The sequence below is a fragment of the Nanorana parkeri genome, unplaced genomic scaffold, assembly GCF_000935625.1.
Source record: "Nanorana parkeri isolate BGI_ZX_2015 unplaced genomic scaffold, ASM93562v1 scaffold375, whole genome shotgun sequence".
In the NCBI taxonomy this organism is placed as follows: Eukaryota; Metazoa; Chordata; class Amphibia; order Anura; family Dicroglossidae; genus Nanorana; species Nanorana parkeri.
Genome location: NW_017306643.1, coordinates 1,265,456 through 1,282,821, shown reverse-complemented (window position 1 = coordinate 1,282,821; position 17,366 = coordinate 1,265,456). Strand labels below are relative to the sequence as shown.

Here is a 17,366-nt window from a genome sequence, read left to right as displayed (position 1 = left end):
GGGGGGCTTTCAGGGAAATATTAGGGGTCTAAAGAGCCCCCTGATATTTCCCTTTTTAAAATAGAAAAAGAAATTGAGGACACAATCTCTTTTTCTGCAGCCTCTGTTCTAAATGAATGGAAAGCACAGAGGCTTCCCATTCATTCAAGAACTTTTTACTATCATCCAGTTTCTGAATGGGGAGGAGCCTCTGTACAGAGTGCTACTCCCCATTGAGAAACTCCTGAATGAACAGTAAGTGATGTAAAGCACTTCATGTTCATTCCCAACTGGGGACACATTGTACTATGTGTCCACAGTTATTTACAAACACTGGAGTGATCAGCTGATCGCTCCAGTGTTTGTCCTGCAGGATTGATACATATTACTGATATGTACCTATTCTCGGCCACGCACACAGGGGAGCTCCGCTTCTCCTCTGGATCCCCGCTTCTCTCCTGGGCAGAGGAGAAGTGAGGGAAGCACTTCAGCCGCGGGGGGCGTGGGACGAAGCCGCTGTTACAGCAGCATGTGAGGAGAGAGAGACCTGCCGGTTGTCAGATCCAGGCCAAGTGTCTCTCTCTCCTCACCGCTCGGCGTGCTGCTGTGATAGCGGCTCCTTCCTCCGCCGCCGCGCTTCGTTCACTTCTCCTCGGATCCCCGCTGCATACAGGTAGGGGAGAGCAGCGGGGATCCAGAGAAGCCCCACGGCAGATCTACCAGGGATCACTTTGCGATCGACCTAATGGGCACCCCTGACCTAGGCTAAGTTAAATTGTCAATTTGTGATACAGTGGACAGGGCCTGTAGAATATGATTTTTGATATCATATTTTTATGTCATATTTATATTCTTGTTCTTAAGGTGAAAAGTTTAAAAGAGGAAAAAATTGCTTCCGTTCTTGCTTAAAACTCAAAAATGTGTTTAATTACAAAGTTACAAATGATTACAAGATTAATAGCATAAAACAAAATATAGAAATATGTAGATGTATAAATAAGTTCTTGTAAGTGTTTAACCACTTCAAGACCAGGTGTTTAGACCCCCTTCCTGGCCAGGCCATTTTTCAGTGTTCAGCGCTGCAGTAATTTGACTGACGTTTATTCCGTCATGCAACGCTGTACTGAAATGAATTTTATACCATTTTTTGGGGACAGATAGAGCTTTATTTTGGTGGTATTTAATCACCACTGGGGGGTTTTATTTTTTACTATAATTAGGAAAAATTACAGAAAATTTTGGAAAAAAAAAATAATCAAGAAATATTACAGTAAAGAGATATAATACATACTTTGTAAACACTTCATAAACTTTGAGAATGTCTCACAGTCTTTCTTAATAATAAGGAATGTGGGAGGTTCTAAGCATTTCTGCCATCATGTTTGATCAGTAACAGATGTATAGCAAATACAACCTGAACCACAGACTCTAATCTCATTGCGTATATTCCCATACTGAACAAATGTATATATAGAAAATCAATCATCACTTATGTTCATCACATGCATACATAATCCCTATATGAATAATACCCTTTTAACAGGGCCCCTCTGATACCCAGTCCCCCTGCAGGTATTACTCTGTGGACGTTAAGCAAAGCAGCACGTGGAGAAAAGATAACACCCACCCCCACCCGCGCTTATGGTTTCAATTATCTCAGGGTCCCCAAATGGGAAGAACAGGAAGGCTGTCCCTGGACGGGGACCCCCTGTCAATAAAGGGGGGGGGGGTGTCTCCACAGGTCCCATCACATCAACCAGCCCAAAGATTTTTGCAACCAGTTATCCCTCCTTCCCTGAAAAGGTCTTCCACAAAAGCGGTCTTCTCATGGTGCCCTGGGAGGTAGTGGAAGGGGCTCTGTAAAGTCATCAGGAAAATCCTGATGTTAATTAGGTACCTTACCTGGGCGAGCATCCAGGAACTGTAAGAAGACAGGTATTTGGTCTGGGGTGTGCAGCTGCAAGGTCGAATTGTCACATCGCACCAGAAGGTGGAATGGTTGGCCCCATCTAGAAGTCGTATCAGAAGCTCGGATGTTATCCAGCAGGGGTCAAGGCATGCGTTTCATGAGAATAGTATCTGGTAGAATATACAGAGACGCCGGCATTCCAATAGTCAATCAAATACAGCGGTTTATTGACGTATGAGTAGCATATTGTGATCCACTTAATGGGACGTTTCGGGGTCACACAGGATCCACTTAATCAGGCAGAATAAGTGACATAGATGCAGGTGAGACAAAGTTCTATATACACCACAGTGAAAAAAACAACCAATCCCAGAGTCTGCTGTGACCCTGTGACATTACATTAACCCCATGACCTCATCATTACATAAGGCAGAAAATGTGATCATAGCATACTGAACGAAGTACAGATCGAAATTCTCATTAAGAGGTATAAGCATGTTACATTAATGCACATATGGAGAATAGGTGCCTCAGAACATTGTAATGAGAAGAAGTGAAAGTTTACATGAACATGTGCGACAGCATGGGTCAATCCAGCAGTTTGCCTGTAACAGGGGAGTGGCCCGCTGCTGTCTGCTTACCAGACACGCCTCCAGTCACGCCCACACAACCCTGAGCACAAGGGGTATGGCTGCAGTGTCATAATGATGAGAGAAATTCACACCTCCCGAGTTGTCAGGGTAATGGCTGAAGCTGGAGCTGGCATTGGCCGCACACACCGCTTGGGGTGTGGAACCGGCCACGTCACCGGTAACCATGGTCTTGGCAGGACACTATTGACGGAGGCAGGCTATCCCGAAGCCATAGTGAACTTGCTGCCACAATAAAAAGAGGCAAGACATAAACATACGTCCCAAGACAGCGGAAGTCATAAATAAACGCAAGGGAACATGTTATGATCCCTGGTGAGCGGAATCACATACTAAAGAGCTCCAGTACACAAAAATTAAACCTGAATACATGATTAAATGATGACAATGTCTACTGTGTTTCTAAAAGGAGCTAATTCTCAGCGCATTTAGACAGTAATCATTGAGTCAAAAGTCCAGCAATGCTAGAAGTAAACCATTGGTTTATGAGGGCAAAAGGCCATAGTTAACAATGCATGACAGGAGGACAACGCACCCATGCATGCGTTGTGAAAATTAATTGATGTAAGAGTAAAACCCATTTGGTTAAACCTTATGTACTGGGCAGTGTGGAGTATGGCAAAAGCCATTTACATAGTCATATGCATGTATGAGTACATTGAGGCCACGTTCACATTGAGCGGTTGGCAAATCGCGCGATTTGTCGCGCAAATGCTTGCATTGAGCAAGCGAGAATTGCGGCAAAATCCGCTCCAAAAAGGGTCCTGCTGTAGCGACACACGACCCGCGACAGCAGGACCCTTTGCCCCATTGAGATTAATTGAAGAGCGATTATCGCGCGGTAAATAGCCGCGATATCGCGGGAATTACCGTGCGATAAATCGCTCAATGTGAACGGGGCCTTCGTGTTTCATTCACTCACAGGGTAGTAGTCATTGTATTAACGTTATCAGTCAGCAGGGTCCATCTAGGGCAGGGGCGCCCACTATTTTTCGTCTGGAGATCTACTTTTCAAATGACGAGCTCATTGAGATCTGCCAACGAAAAAACACCTGCATTCAGGGGCGGGAGGGGGCGTGGCGGTGCATTGAAGTCAATGGCACCGCAGCCAGGCTCCGCAGGCATGCCCCTCGCCCACAGTGCGATCGCCTGCATTAGTGCCTGTGTTCCAGTCCAGTGCGATCCGCAAAAATGCGGCGAGCACTATTTTTGCAGATCGTGTAGACCAATGTATCCTTGTATAATGTGTGTTCATGGAATAAAGTCATAATGAAAAAACGCATGAGTGAGATTAGGGATGTCCCGATACCACTTTTTCAAGACCAAGTACTTCCCCTCATGTACTTGCCGATACCAATTACCGATTTTTTTTTTTTTTTTTTTTTTTTTAAAGGGACAGGTGACATTTAAAAAAAACCGATACAGACTAATGATTTTAAGCCAATTTCTTTATGATTATGAAGAACTTTAATTTAGGACTGTTTTAGAACAATAAAACATTTGTATTTGCTTTCACACAGCTGCTGTGAAACTACAAATCCGATCATGCATCTGCCTCTGGGATCATTTAACCTATTCATGTTAGCAGGGGAGAATTGTAATTCTATTGCTGCAGTGTACTGCAAGTGTGTGCTATGGATCATTTAACCTGGTACAAACTTCCCGTACACTGCAGTAATAGAGTTACAATTCTCCCCTGCTAACATGAATAGGTTAAATGATCCATAGTACAACTACATGTTATGTACTATGGATCATGATTTAACCTTTTCATGTTAGCAGGGCAGAATTGTAAATCTATTGCTGTAGTAGAGGTGTGTGCTGTTTAGATGTACCATGTATACAGTACACACTTTCAGTACACTGTAGCAATAGATTTACAGCCAGTTCCGTCCCAGCTTCCCTCACTCACAGTTTCACTCGGATCCCTGTTGCCTCACGAGGTGCCTCTCGTAGTAGGTGCTGGGCAGGATCGCTGCATCGCGTCTCGGTGCTCAGCTTGTGGGAGGCGCTCACAATTCTGCCCAGCTAACATGAATAGGTTAAATCATGATCCATAGTACATATACAGCACACACGTCCAGTACACTGCAGCAATAGAATTACAATTCTCCCCTGCTAACATGAATGGGTTAAATGATCCATAGTACAACTACATGTTATGTACTATGGATCATTTAATCCATTCATATTAGCAGGGGATAATAGTAAATCTATTGCTGCAGTGTACTCTATATGTAGTACATATAGAGTGCACACTGCAAACAATAGATTTACTATTATCCCCTGGTAATCAGGGGCGTAAGTAGTTAGGGGGCATAGTTATGGTATACAGTGAGGGTTATAGTCAGGGGGGTACAGTGAGGGGTATAGTCAGAGTCAGAAATCAAGAGTTCTTGCTGCACTCCTTACCGGAGTCAAAAAAAGGACCCGTGTGGACGGGTGGGTGCTTGTAGTGGCCACGGATGGCACCGTGAAGAGATACGATAGAAAATAACGCCACCAGCACTCCAATGAAGCAATAGTCGATTTATTAGCACATTGCCATTCAACTGCTAGCAGTTGACTGCTAGTAGTTGAATGCAGTTGACTGCTAGTAGTCAGAGGGCACAGTGCTGGGTGTTGTCAGGGGATATAGTAAGAGGTAAAGTTAGAGGGCTCAGTGCTGAGTGTTGCTAGGTGGTATAGTGAGAGGGCACAGTGCTGGGTATAGTCAGGGGGTACAATGCAGGCCATAGTCAAAGGGTACATAATAGAATAGGGTACAGGTAGAGTTTGGGAATTAATCTTTTACAGTCAATAGAGGGTGTGATGAGAGTAGATGGCACAAAGGCAGGGAAGATGTGACTGTCACAAGCAGATGGGATCGCTGGGCACAAACAGCCGTCTCTCCTACACACAGACACACACTGTCACTCACCGATCTTGGCCAGGATGCCGCCAGAATCTTCACTGCCACCAGGCACGGGGTCTCCCCCATGTGCTATTCCCAGCGCACCCCCTCCCCCCCGGGGCCCTGTCCCATCCTCTTCTCAGTTCCCGGTCCTCATGGTAAACAGCAGAGCCCATGTCCCTGGTCTCTCCTCTGACTCCAGGCCGGGCCTATTTGCCGGGGTGGACCTGGAGCAGAGCTCCACGCGTCCCTATGTTAATCTGGCCGAGGACCGGGACCCCCTCTGCCACTGCTGCTTAAAGCTTGCACTATTTTATTTATTTTTTCTTACCTTACCGTGAGAGCAGCGGCGAGTCAGCGATGGTCCGGTGGGAGGAGCTCCAGGTGGGGTCCTAATTTAGCTGGCCGGCATGTCGGGGTCCTGTGGGCAGTCGCTGGCCAGCTAAATTAGGACCCCACCTGGGGCTCCTCCCACCGGACCATCACTGACTCGCCGCTGCTCTCACGGTAAGGTAAGAAAAAAAATAGCGCTAGCTTCTGCGCTATGTATCGGGGGTATTATGACAAGTAAAAGAACTTGTCAAAATGCCCTGTATCAGTCCCGATACCGATGCTAGTACCGGTATCGGGACATCCCTAGGTGAGATGTACGAGGAGTGCGATGTCGGGTCCATAGGCAGACACATGGGAAAGAAACCAAAAGCCCTTGTGTAGGTGATACTCATAATCCAGGTATGGAAACGTGCACCCATGGAAGAGAGATATTAAAATAAAACAAAAACATGGGAGGAAGCAACAGTCCTAGTTTGACTAACGTTCATGGAGGAAGCACGAGAGGGCGATCAATTAGTTACCAGCTTTACATCAGTGTGGCCATTAACACTGTGTCCAAAGGGTAGACTCTGGACCTCGCACTCCCCATATATCTGCCTCCGCCAATAGCGTCCCGCCGCGACCATGGTTACCGGTAACGTAGCTGGTTCTACACCCCCAAGGGGTGCGTGCGGCCAATCCTTGCTCCAGCTTCGGCCGTTACCCTGACAACTTAGGGGTGTGGATTTCTCTGGTCATTATGGCGCTGCAGCCATCTCCCCCTGTGCTCAGGGTTGTGTGGACGTAACCGGAGGCGTGTCTGAGGAGCAGACAGCGGCGGGCCACTCCCCTGTAAGCCCTCGTTCACACCTGAACGTTTTGTAGCGCGTTCTACGCTCGACGAACACTATACAAAACGCTCAAAAATATAAATCCCATTGTATTCAATGGTCTCGTTCCCACCTTGGCGTATTTCCACGCCTGAAAAGGTACATGTACTACTTTGGGCCGTTTCGTTGCGCGTTTCCATTGGGATACAGCCAAGTAGCCTTCGGAAACGCGTGCTTGTTGCGCGACTTTTTTACCGCCAATTTACCGTCAAAGCCAATTTCTCGTTCGTGCGCGTGGCCTAGCGGCGGGCACGAGCGGGGTGGGTTAGGACATTTAAAAACGCCCACCCGCATTCCGTCCGCTGTCCGGCCGTTTAGGCCCCGTTCAAACTGAGCGATTTATCGCGCGCTAATTCCCGCGATATCGCGGCTATTTACCGCGCGATATCGCTCTCCAATGCATGGCAATGGGGCAAAGGGTCCAATGGAGCGGGTCGTGCGTCGCTACAGCAGGACCCTTTTTGGAGCGGATTTTGCTGCGATTCCAGCTTGCTCAATGCAAGCATTTGCACCATATCGCGCAAAATGCAAATTGCCCGACAAACGCGCGATTTGCAAATCGCTTAGTGTGGATGGGGCCTTAATTACAACAGCCTGACAGCAGGTGGTTAATTATTTAATTCATAAATATTCTTTGTTGATTATGAAATATAGTTCTATTTTTTTAAATGTATTATTATTTCAAAATGTAAATAATTAATATTTCATTAAATATTATTTAAGTTATTACATAAAATAATGTGAGGATTTCGATCTGTACTTCATTCAATATGCTATGATCACATTTTCTGCCTTATGTAATGATGGGGTCATGGGGTTAATGTGATGTCACAGGGTCGCAGCATACTCCTGGGATTGGTTGGTTTTTTCACTGTGGTGTGTATAGAAACTTGTCTCTCACCTCCCATCTGTATCACTTGTTTTGCCTGATTGAAGAGAATCCTGTGTGACCCCGAAACGTCGCATTGTGTATCACTGCTACTCATACGTCAATAAACACATTTGATTCACTATTGGAGTGCCGGAGTCTCTGTATATTCTACTAGTTATTCATCATGGTTGCCAGCCATTGACTACCGCAGCACCCACCCTTATCTCTTTGGAACAGCGTTTTTTGAGTGTGATGGGTTCATGGATTTTATCATGAGAAGAGTATGTCTCAAGAGGTCATGTAAGATATGTACCGCAGCTCCATGAAATTCAACCAGACCCTGATGCCATGCCTGATGGATAAGTTCCTCCTTTTATAGTGAGAAAATATGCATGGCATAAGACATCTCTTGGGACAGGGGAAGCAGCTTAACACACACCTTTTAACGGTGTACTTGATTAAGTTCGAATTCCGCTGTGGGAGGCTTACTGAGAAGCTGATTGAGAATGACAATCGTATCGCGTAGGTGAGTGCCTGCGATTGCTGCAGGAATGCCCCCTCAGAGAAATGATTCTGTGGCTTCTGTTAGCCGCATCATCAATATATAAGGTCATGTGGAGCAGCTGTTTACGAGTAGCAGCAGAATCTGACTCAAGCGCTGCCACTCTTGCAGACATCGAGGATTTCGTTGCCTCCACCACAGTCACCCTTTCGTCACCTGCAGAAAGATGTTTTATGTCCTGGAGCCCATTCTTAAGTGCATCAACAATAGAAGCACCAATGGATTTCAGATCCCTCTTAGTGGAAAGGAGCGGCAGAAACCCCTTTAAACCACCTTCATTTAAGACATCTTGGCAGGGATAGGTCCAAGGGGATGGTGAATCAAAGAATGGGCACTCCCATGATCCTGGCATCCATGGCACTTGTCCCAGGTGGGACCTGCTGCAGTGGATCAGGTCGGCGCCATGTTGGCGGCGAGAGGAGAGCTCAGGTCCAACAGGTGGCGAGTGAACAGACTGTAAATTGGCGCCAGTCAATGCTCACCGCTAGTGCCGCGAGTCTGCCTCTCTTTCAGTATCAGGAGGAAAAGAGTGAGTTGCATCGTCCGGCCTGGCAAAAGATGTGCACAGCTCCAGCAATGTGCGTCTTGATGAAACTACGCCCCTAAAATATGTAATTTAGCGTGTGCAAAAAAAATGCAAAAAAGGCTCTGGTGGAGAAAAGGTTAAAGCACAGACTTGTCTGTGTATACTCACATACCAGAAAGTGCATTACTATTTTTTAGGAAGAACTGAAGACATAAATCTGAGTACAGCTTAGGACAAACTTAACATTTCTAAGAAATGGCAAATAGAAGAACAGTGCATTTTTGGAGTTCCAGTCCACTTTAACCTTTCTCAATTCTAATTGCTTGCTGCAACTAAGCTCTTGAGCAGGAGTAGAGGTAAAAACCACTAGGAGGAGCAGGCCTTTTTTAATTGGTAGTGTCCCTGTTTCATGTATGTGGCAGTATTTGCACATGCGTAGATGCGTCCATCCACACTGTTTAGTATAGATGTAGGAATTTGTTATATTTGTTTCTGAATTAAAAAAAAAAATATATAACCACGTATGGCCAGCTTTAGGGCTCACTCACACCAGGAAATAGTGAGACAATTGCATGGAAGCATGTTGTGTTAGGCAGCCCATTTAAAAATGATGGGCTGTAATAAACAACTTGGGAAAATGTAGGTTATGCTGCATATTCCGAAGTGCAGCATAACACACATTTGGGGGAATAAATAAAGTGTTTGAGACAAGTTCTGTCTCAACTTGTGTGGTTGCCAATAGCAACTGTAGCGCTACCCCTGCAGGAGCCGCTGGTTGTGACGGGTCTTTCTGTCCCCCTGCACCAATGTACAAAGGTGGATCCACAGCACACCAACAAACCTTTAATAGTTTTGTAATGGATTTAATGACTGTGTAATATACAATAATGCACTTAGTGGCTTACCAATCACATGCAGTACAATTAATGACAGGCTAAGGCACCCTGACATTCTGTAACCGCGGTTATCTATTGCCTACACAGAAACTTGTGATGCCAGACTGTCTCAGAGAGAAATCTTGGGATAGATAAAATCAACAATAATATCTCCCCTTGGAAGTATCACACGCCCTCTAAACTACTGGCCAGTAGTAATGTCCTAGGCGAGCCAACGTTGGTGCCCATACTGTGTAGCAGATGTGTAAAAGTACATTGTCACATTGGTCTTGGGAAAAGATTACGTCTGTCAACAGCAGATGGAAGTCCCTCTTTCGTCAGAACGACACTTGGGAAGAAGGGGAGGTCATCTATGGTCTCTGGCAACACATCACTGCTCGTCTAGGATTTCTTGGAACACATCACCGTGTCAGGTTCGCCGAATATGTGTACTCTTTTGGATCTCTGCTGCGGAATTTGGAGATCAATTTATTTGAAAGGAGGGTTTTTAAGGAGGTGGTTCAGTGAACGGTACCCAATTACACCAAGTGCGGTTAGGTGGCCGTACTCATCATTTGCCACCGGGGGGACCGCTAGGGGAATCTGTATGTGGCCCTGGGTGTTTAGAAGACACCTTACATAATATACGGGGTGACTAATTGGCAATGCAGCTGGCGGTTTGATCAGGTGCAAAGGAGTAGTGTGTGCAGACTATGAATTCTGGTACAGGTTGCAGCAGTAGGGGTAGGTAATGCGTGTATGCTTAATATAGGCAAGGCAAGCAGTATGGCAGTTAGTCAGCAGGGTATATTGATATATAACTCCTCTCCTCCAATTATAATTCAGGTTGTAGCGATAGGCATAGGCAATCCCTGTAACTTAGTAGTTATAATGCAAGCAGTATGGCAGTCAGCAGGTCATAGTAAGATGTAACTCCTCTCCTCCACTTATAATTCAGGTTGTAGCAATAAGCATGAGCAATCCCTGTAAGCTTAGTATTTATAATGCAAGCAGTTATCTATATGTCCTCCACCAGTAAACTAGATCTGGTATGCGATACACAGTTCCTTTCAACTATAACGTTAGGTTCAGGGTCAGTGCCCAGGGTACTTGCGCTTAGTTGAATCAGCCAAACGAGTTGTATGTCAGAGCCTCCGATCCGTTAGACTGCAGGTGCTTCAGAGGGGGTGAAAGAGGTAACTGCTGCATACGATGAGTCTCCGGACTGTGGACTGCACTGGGCGAGAGGGTAAGATACCGAGGTTCACCGTTCGTCACTCGACGCTCCAAAACGAGAGAACGCCGAGTGACGAAAACAGCTGAGCCTTTCACTGCTGGGCTGCGCCCCGTGGGCGGAGCCTGTGTGACGTCATCGGCGGAGTGAGACGTCGCTGGATCGCAGGGAAGCGCCGGGTAAGTCTATGACACACCGCTCGTCTAGGGTCATCTAAGGTCTCTGGCAACGATCACCGCTGGGTTTTTTTCGATGCCGCTCACTCAGCTGGGCTGGATAGATCACTCTTGCAGCTGGATCGGCTGTACGTCCAGGCCGCGATATTCCCACTGTTGCCGCGTTACTAGGCCTCAGTTCAGGCGCCCGATCACCGTTTTTTCCCCTCAGAAAACGAACATTAGTCTTTCAAGCACTGCGATACAGAGCCTGTGTGTCCCTGTCTGGCAGAGGTGACCACACAGCTCTGTTACAGGCAGTCTTCAATCACACTGTGTGCCATATGTCTGCACACATCAGATCCCGGTCCTCGACTGCCCACGCTCCGCAGTTACAGCCCATAGTCCCCCTCTCTTCCTCTTGCACAGCACCATGGGAGATGCCATTTTCAAAGTCCTTTCAGCAATGTATCCTTTTCTGTTCTGCACTACAATCTCCATAAGTCTCCGCCTCTCTTTACACACAGAGACAATTAACTGTTTGTAGTCAGAAATAAAGAGCCTTATAGTAGCACATGTATATAACTATATAAGGGCTACACAACCTATCCACTTCTATCTTTCATATTTTTTTTTTCACACAGCTTAGAAAATGTAAAAGCTGATTGGCTGCAAACCAGTTGAGACAAAGTTAAGACAAAGTCTCATAAATTTGATTCCTCCCATTATGTGCTGCAGTATGTTGTAATGCAGCTGTGTTCTGTAGGTGCTTTGGCGTGCCATTGAATGGCAACATACTCATGCATGCTTCAATAATGAACACATTTTACTGAACTGTAGTTTCAATGGGACCCTTCATGAGCGTTATAAAAAGACCTCACTGAACTGTAGCTGTGGGGCAATTTGTCTTCACAATTCACAGTAGATGCAACAAAGTTGTTTAGGTACCTCAGCTAACCCTGATCCTCTCTCCCAGTGCACATGCTCTTTATTTACATTTGAGACTCGCTGCTGGGAGGGCAAATCAGAGTTCTCTTAGCTGCCTGAGAGAAACTTAGTTATGCATGTGCAGGATTTTAAAGATTGTTCTGAGTGCTAAAGGGCAAACACATTGATGTCCCTCAGCGAGCGTGGTAGTGTAAATTGCTAGCTTGAGCCATCTACATTAAGTAATGTTATTTTAGGACTTTGAAGGGGAATCAAGTGTATGCACTTTTTAAACATGTCTCACATTCTTTGTGTTCTTATTTGGAATCCTTATTGGTTAGAATAGAATTACCAGATTTTTTTTTTCCTCCCCCTTCCAGATCTTGAGCCTGATGACAGTGCATCATTTTATATCTTCAATGTAGACCAGCCCTTATCGGCAGCAAGCCAGCCCATTTGTCTCCCATGGCATGGTCCTCAATCTCACCGCTCAGCTTGCACTACCACCTCCTGCTTTCAAGGCTTCGAAACCTTTGATGGCACTAATGAAGTCCAGGAACCTAAGTATGATCCTTCAGGAGGACCAAAGCAATTTGAATGTCCTAGCATTCAGATTACATCAATATCTCCTAACTGCCACCAAGATACTGAAAACACACAACAACTGCAAAAAGGTGACCTTGAAAATGATTTAGCTGAAAGGCCTTCCCGCGGCCACCTCCATCTCCAACTTGAACCCTCTTATAGGGAGCCGTCTTTAAGTCCAAGCCCTGGGAGTAGCATATCTTCCAGAAGCTGGTTCTCGGATGCTTCTTCTTGTGAATCAGTTTCCCACATCTATGATGATGTTGAGTCTGAACTGAATGAGGCAGCAGCACGTTTCAGCCTGTACTCGCCACTGACATCTCCCAGCTGCTCTCCTAGAGGTTTTGTTAATGATGATGCATGGCAATCGTTTGGCTATGGTGCTTCTCTATCACCAAGACAGTTTCCATGCCACTCTCCTAGAACTAGCATTACTGATGAAAACTGGCTTAGCCCCCGGCCTACTTCAAGACCTTCATCAAGGCCGTCATCTCCTTATGGCAAGAGACGACACTCCAGTGCAGATATCTGTTATCAAAGTTCTCCCCATCACTCCCCGACGCCATCGCCTATCCTTTCTCCTAGGGGAAGTGTTTCAGAAGATACATGGAATAGTTTTTCTCACAATGCAGCTAATAGTGTGTCTCCCTCTCAGTGCTTCCAGGAAACGGATATTCCTCCCAAAACACGGAAGACTTCTGAAGATCAAAGTGCCACATTGCTAGGAAAGCTTGATCTTTGTATTGAGGAACAGGGAAATGTATCGCCAACCCTTGAAACACCTTCTGAGGATAGTACTGGTTCACCACTTTCACTCAGAAAAGACTCTTTCACTGATAATTTTTTGTCAGTTCCATCCCATTTTACATGGAATAAACCAAAATCTGGGCACACACCTTTATTTCGGTGAGTAAAGCTATGCATAGTAGTTAATTTAGACTTAATTCTTTGACCTTCAATAACTAAAGCCTGATAAACTAAACTATACTTTACACTGAAATGAAAAGTAAAACGTATCTTAATCAATGCAGCCTAAAGAAATCAAATGACCATCACCCCATCTTGCTAATTTTGGCCAGAACTGGCAGCAATCTTAAGTCTCTAAGGGTGGGCATGTGTAGTAAAGGGGAGTATCTGCTTTCACTGCTTTTCTCCTGAAGTCGCTATGTTACCACCTGCTGGCTATTTTACTATATATATGGCCACATAGTAATTATGTTGTTTTTAAACTATAGTTTCTGTACAGCACTTTTAGTGCCATTTGGAGAGACATATGGAGGTTGGAAAAATGGTCTTTACAAAGGCTATTGGCCTAGCACCTTTCATTGTTGGCGAGACAGTGAAAACTAGTATTTTTTTATAGCTTTCTAATTCTGTTGGGTGTTTATACTTTAAATACATATCTGTGCATTAGCCTGCCAAAATACGACCCATTTACTGGCATTTGCACCACTATTTACACACCTTATAACCACTTGTGGTGCACAAGGTGAATGTAATTGTTTAAAAATTGCAGTGGAAAGCATCATTTGTAATGTGAAATATTTGTTCCATAGAAGACTTAAAACTCAGGATGTGAGTATGAAGACTGGTGCAGACATGCACATTGTTGTAATTTTACATCAAAAACAGTCTGCTGTCTTGTTTCTGATGCTACAATGTGTCTTCGGAAACATGGTGGCAGACTGCATTAGATACTACCAAATGGGCATGGCTGTATACCTAGCCCTTCAAGCTAATTATTCTGCCATCCAATGGATGCCTGCATACTTCTACTGTAGGTGCAGATTACACTTGACAGAGAGATGTCTATAATGTGAAATTCTTCCTCCCCCTGACCACTGATGTTAGGAGTGCAACTTTGAGTCCACTGGCCACCCATGTAAGGGGGGCACTTTCGCGTCTCCTACATCCTGTGTTACATTCTGTACATTCAGGGTTGTGGAAATAAAAAAAAACTTGTCCAAGGATTAAATCTTGTCCTTCATGACAATCTACTTGTCATAAAACAAAAAATATTTTTAACCAAAACTGTATTTGAGCGTGCCTTGCACTATGCAAAATCCATAGTGCAAGGCCGAGCTGGTCGGCAGTATGGGGTACAGTTAGTAAATCCCTACAGGCGTAGAAGAAGGGCTGTTCGCCGAAAGGTAAGTATAGCAGGTTGGGAAAGGGGACCGGATTTTAGTGGGTAATTCCATTTTCCCAAATTGCTCGGCAAAGTGAACTTACCCTTTACTGCACATTGTGTGTGTTAGAGAACGCTGTTGCCTGGCTACCTCAATATGGCACACAGTGGAATGAGGGCAGCACTCAGCGCACACACACAATGCCCTACACATTTGTTTATTCACATGCAAATGGCGGGAGTGGCAGTGTTTTGGTTTTAATTTTTGTAAATGTTTTTTTAATTAAAGAATTTTTTACTTTTTTTTTCAGAATTTGTTTTTTAACCTAACTTTATTGCTAGTAGAGCAACAATTATTCGATTTAAGTCGATTTAAAATTGACGATGGAAAACGTCAACGTTTTCCATCGTCGATTCGTCGGCTAAAATTCAAATTTCCTGCACGCTGCTTACGCCCGCCGCTTACGCCACGCCCGCGTCGGTTAAGCCGCTTGCGCCTACTCTGTTATACCCGCTCACGCGACGCCACTTACGCCATGCCCACGCTGAGGACATGCGTCTGGCCCTCTCCTCCCGGTGAGCTTCCTGACTCGCCGCTGCCTGCCGACAACACCGTCATTCAAGGTAATTCGAGATCGGCCGGGAGCTTTTTAATGTTTCCTGTGTGTTGTTTTTTTTTTTTTAAAGCGGCACACTGCAGAACATTAGTAGCTATAGAGGAACACCAAATCCCTGCAATAATACATTAAACAGCCTGTATAATGTATTATTGCTGGGATTTGTTGTTCCTCTATAGCTGCTAATGTTCTGCTGTGTGCCCGTTTATTATACATTGGTTTTCTGCATTGTATTGTGCATGGTGTTCTGCATTGTATAATACAGCGACACACTGCAGAACACCAGCAGCTATAGAGGAACACCAAATCCCTGCAATAATACATTAAACAGCCTGTATAATGTATTATTGCTGGGATTTGTTGTTCCTCTATAGCTGCTAATGTTCAGCAGTGTGCCGGTGTATTATACATTGGTATTCTGTAGAGCTGCAACAATTATTAGATTAAAATCGACGATGGTAAACGTCAGCGTTTTCCATCGTCAATTCGTCGGCTAACATTAAAATTTCCCACTCACGCCCGCCTGTTCGCAACTCCATACACGAGTTACGCTGCGGACGCCATGCCCACTGCGCACACGGCCGCCGGACACACGCCCGCAGAGCACGCTGCCGCAGCGACTTACAAGGGTTCAGAAACAGGTAAGGGGGACCTGTTTTAATGTTTCCTGTTTAAAAAAAAAAAAAAGCGGCACACTGTAGAACACCAGCAGCTATAGAGGAACAACAAATCCCAGCAATAATATATTAAACACCCTGTATAATGTATTATTGCTGGGATTTGTTTTTCCTCTATAGCTGGTGGTATTCTCCATTGCGCTGTATAATGTATTATTGCTGGGATTTGTTGTTTTGCTAGCACACAGGGGCTAACAAACTTCTATGTGATGATGTTTGGAGGTGACAGATTCTGTTTATGGAGCCTGCCCTCCAATACCGAAGACCAAGCACAGCATTTTGCTGGATCTTCTGTGCAGCCTGGCTTGTGACAGCTGAGACAGGGTGGCTGTGAGTACAGCGCTCATACCCTTTTGATAAAGTCCTAAGGACGAAACCTACCGCTCATAATGCTTTTAAATGTTGTCTTTTTGGTAAGCATATAATAAATCTTGTTATTACCAAACGAAATTTTTGAAGTGCTACACCCAGGAGGCTTTTCTTTGTCTTTTTCCCTTTACAATCACCGGTGAGTGGATACCGCTGCATATATAAGGCAGCAGGAGAGAACCAGAGGGGGAGGAGAAAGCGTCGCCCAGTAGAGCTAATTTTAAATAATTGGTGGCTATGGATGATCGCAAATGAGAGGCTGCTGTAACGAATTCTAGTATTGAACTTTGATACTGAACCACCAAGTTATGCCCAGGAAGAAAAGATAAGTAAATATATTTCCCCAAGCTGTCTCAGGCAGAGTTGGGGTGCTTCAAAGGATTGATCGGACTGACCCAGTAGGGCGACAGTTTGGACACCTATGATTGACTCTTTTTGACGTATTTTTTGCATAATTACCTGTGGCATTGTCAGATTAATACTTGATCTATAGAGTTTGCTTTGAATTCTAGAGTGAGTTCACACATGCACATGTAATTTTTGTATAGTAAGTTTGATTAAGATTATTATAGTAAGTTTGATTATCACATATCACTTAGTTGAATATATTGAAGACTACAAGTCCGGACACTGGTAATAATAATTTTATTCAAAAGATCACGGATTCACACAGTTTTATAATAACACAGATTCATTTGTTTACAGAGACCACAGAACAAACATTTATTAATTCAAAAGTTCACCCATTCAAAATGTATTCACCAATTTTTATCACCGTAAATGGAGGAGAATTAGAGCTGGTTCTCCCTGATTTAAATTCACCTAGCGCAACTATTGGCATTTGATATTCACGGGTTTTCACCTTATTGTTGCAGCTGGTATTATAGAATATATATAAAATTTTTAGAATAGTCGACTCCAAGCGCAACTAGTTGTTGTTTATAGTACAGCGCTCCTGTCTCACTGATCACACAGAGCAGATTGGAGAGTGCATGGTCTGCTCCTCGCCATCTAAGAAGCCCACATTGCAGGCTGAAGCTGAGTACACACTTAGTGGGTGGCCGTCTGCTGCCTCCCATCTGAAATACTTTTAATTGTAAAATCGAAGGAGCCAGGTGGAAAATTGTGTGATGACTAATGTTCGGTCAGCCCCCACCCTTCTGGTCCCATCCCCTTACCACCTGTTTGTCTTTATTGTTCGGGGGGG

At 44.8% G+C, this 17,366-nt stretch overlaps 1 protein-coding gene across 2 annotated transcripts in view; it reads left to right on the top strand.

Moving 5' to 3' along the window:
* NFATC3 (nuclear factor of activated T-cells 3) overlaps nt 1-17,366 on the top strand; it is a 424,983-nt gene that overhangs the window by 17,144 nt on the left and 390,473 nt on the right. For both annotated transcript variants that reach the window (XM_018559014.1, XM_018559013.1), the window contains exon 2: nt 12,164-13,274. In XM_018559014.1, coding sequence (XP_018414516.1) covers nt 12,164-13,274 — 1,111 coding nt within the window. The remainder of the gene's footprint in view (nt 1-12,163; nt 13,275-17,366) is intronic.